Source organism: Pteropus vampyrus, unplaced genomic scaffold (genome assembly GCF_000151845.1).
Source record: "Pteropus vampyrus isolate Shadow unplaced genomic scaffold, Pvam_2.0 Scaffold37, whole genome shotgun sequence".
NCBI lineage: Eukaryota > Metazoa > Chordata > Mammalia > Chiroptera > Pteropodidae > Pteropus > Pteropus vampyrus.
Window position 1 is genome coordinate 6,850,512 of NW_011888818.1, and position 2,191 is coordinate 6,852,702.

The window sequence follows — 2,191 nt, forward strand, 5'->3', positions numbered from 1 at the left end:
CTAGAAGGGGAGGAAATTGGAAGCAAGAGACTGGGCCTGCCTTGGGGCTATGAGAACAAGAATGGAGAGGGAAGGTCAAGGTGGGAGTTGATGACTGGGGGGAGTAGGAGGCGGGGAAGAAGATGGGGTCAAGGCCGGCACCTAGATCTCTGCTCTGATTGCCAGTGGGTGGGAGGCAGGGGCACTGGGTGCAGTAGGGTCTGGGGGGCGGAGTCAGTTGGTGGAAGACCATGAGTTCCGTTTCCCAGAGTGTTGAGTTTGAGGTGCCAGAGGAGTCGGGAGCTCCGGGGAGCAATCTGGACTGAAGATCCCAGCTGGGCATCCTCAGCTGATGTGGATGTGGAAGTGATGGGAGTGGTGCGATTAACCGAAGGAGGAGGGGAGAAGCCTCTGGAGGGGCTGAGGGAAAATAAGACCCTGAGGAAAGCCCAGCAGGAAAGGGTTCTGGATGGAAATAAGAGGAGGGGAGACAAGGGAGCATGTTCTCAAAGTGAGGGGATGCCCTAGGCCACAGAGAGCTGAGAAGTAACAGGTCTGAGAGTGCCCCTGGATCTGGCTGATCTTCTCCTACCTTAACCAAAGGGAGGAACTAACGAGCACTTCAAGTAAGTCACCACCACTGTTCTCTCCATGGGGAGCCCACCTTCCCATCCTCTGATGGCCCAAATCTCTATCTTTAAAGACTCACATGGATCATGGAGGACGGAGCTGAAACTGGTCTTCTCTCTCCAACAAAATCCATGCTTAGTGACACCTGGCACCTCCCCTGATAATGTGTCCGTGTCTCTCCTTACCCCCATGGCCTGGCATAGAGCAGACATCCTGGTCTCTGTCCAAGAAGGTGGGGTGGAGGGTAGAGAGGAGAATGAAGCAGATTGAGGAGTAAGAAGGAAGAAGTAGAACCTGGGGTCTGGCAACCCTTTTAGGAAAGCTGCCATTGAAGGGAGGAAAAGAGAGTGGAGGTGAGCTCAAGGAGGCTGCAGGATTAGGGGAAAGGGGGCTCTTGCTTTGGTTAAGAATAGGGGAGAAGCATGTGTAAGGACCAAGGGAAAAGGACATATGAGAGCCCGGCTTCCCCTGATGGACCTTCTTTTCCTTGTCTCCTAGGTCACGCCCAGAGCAGAAGCATGAATGATATTTCTCGCACTCCAAACACTGATCAGGTAGTAAAGCCCCTGCACCAGGCTGCAGTGGAGGGCCAGGGCAGGAAAAAGCCTTTGGTTTCAGGGGGCCGGGAGCCCCTATGCACAGGACTTCAATCCCATGAAGGAGCAGGAGTCCCCAGGAAGAACCTGGATAGGGGCTCTGGGTGGCCTTGGTGACTCTGCCCAGTCCATCACTTGGGTACTGACTGAGGCCAAGTGCTGGCTCTGTGCCAAGCCCTGGGAGGTGTGGGTGGCAAAAAAAGTATGATCAAATGAGGTGCCAGAGGTCCCTGAGCTTGGACTTTGTTGGAGAGAGAAGACCAGCATGCACAGTTCACCTCCTGCATGACACACAAGTCCCTGTAGAGATGGAGTGGGGATTTGGGCTGGGAGAGACAAGTAATGGGGCCTTAGTGTGGGGACAGCAATGACGCTGAGTCAATTGGACTGCCCAATAGTGTGTCTTCTCCTTGGCTGAGCAGGAAAAGTCACTTTCTGTCCCTCATCAGCTTGGCTGAAACCCTCTTGATGAGATCAGAACCCTACAAACAAGCTGGGTTCATGATCCAAGGCCCACAGCCAGGAACCCTATGACTGTGCCTCTTGGGGAAGGCCAGAGAAACCCCTTCAGTTCCAACCCCTGCACATCTCAAAGACAGAAGTTCTCATGATCTCCTTGCTTGTGCCCCTAGGAGTAGGAAGAAAGGTGATTTTTAAAAACCCTGGAATTTAGTGAGGACTCCTCAGAAGCTTGGGTGACTGCCAGGACTTCAAGGCACCCCAAGTTTGGTGACAGGCAAACCAAAAGCATTTCCTCATGTTGGTGTCCCTAGGGCCCTGTGGTGGCCAAAATAATAAAACAACAATAACGGCATCATCCAACATGTAAGTTCCACACGCTGCACGCACCACACGGGCTGAGTGTTTTCTGTGCATCTCTATTATCGTCTCTAGTCTACTGAGAACACTGAGGCTTAAAGAACTGCCCAGGTTCATGCGGCTGAAAGGTGGCAGAACCATGATTTGATCCCAGCAGTCTGCCTCCA

General features: G+C 53.0%; 1 protein-coding gene across 1 annotated transcript in view; it reads left to right on the forward strand.

The window, feature by feature from the left end:
- The window catches only part of SLC4A5 (solute carrier family 4 member 5), a 93,495-nt gene that overhangs the window by 50,562 nt on the left and 40,742 nt on the right, over positions 1–2,191 (forward strand). The window contains exon 6 of the mRNA XM_011358170.2: positions 1,108–1,163. Within this exon, the coding sequence (XP_011356472.1) occupies positions 1,108–1,163 (56 nt within the window). The remainder of the gene's footprint in view (positions 1–1,107; positions 1,164–2,191) is intronic.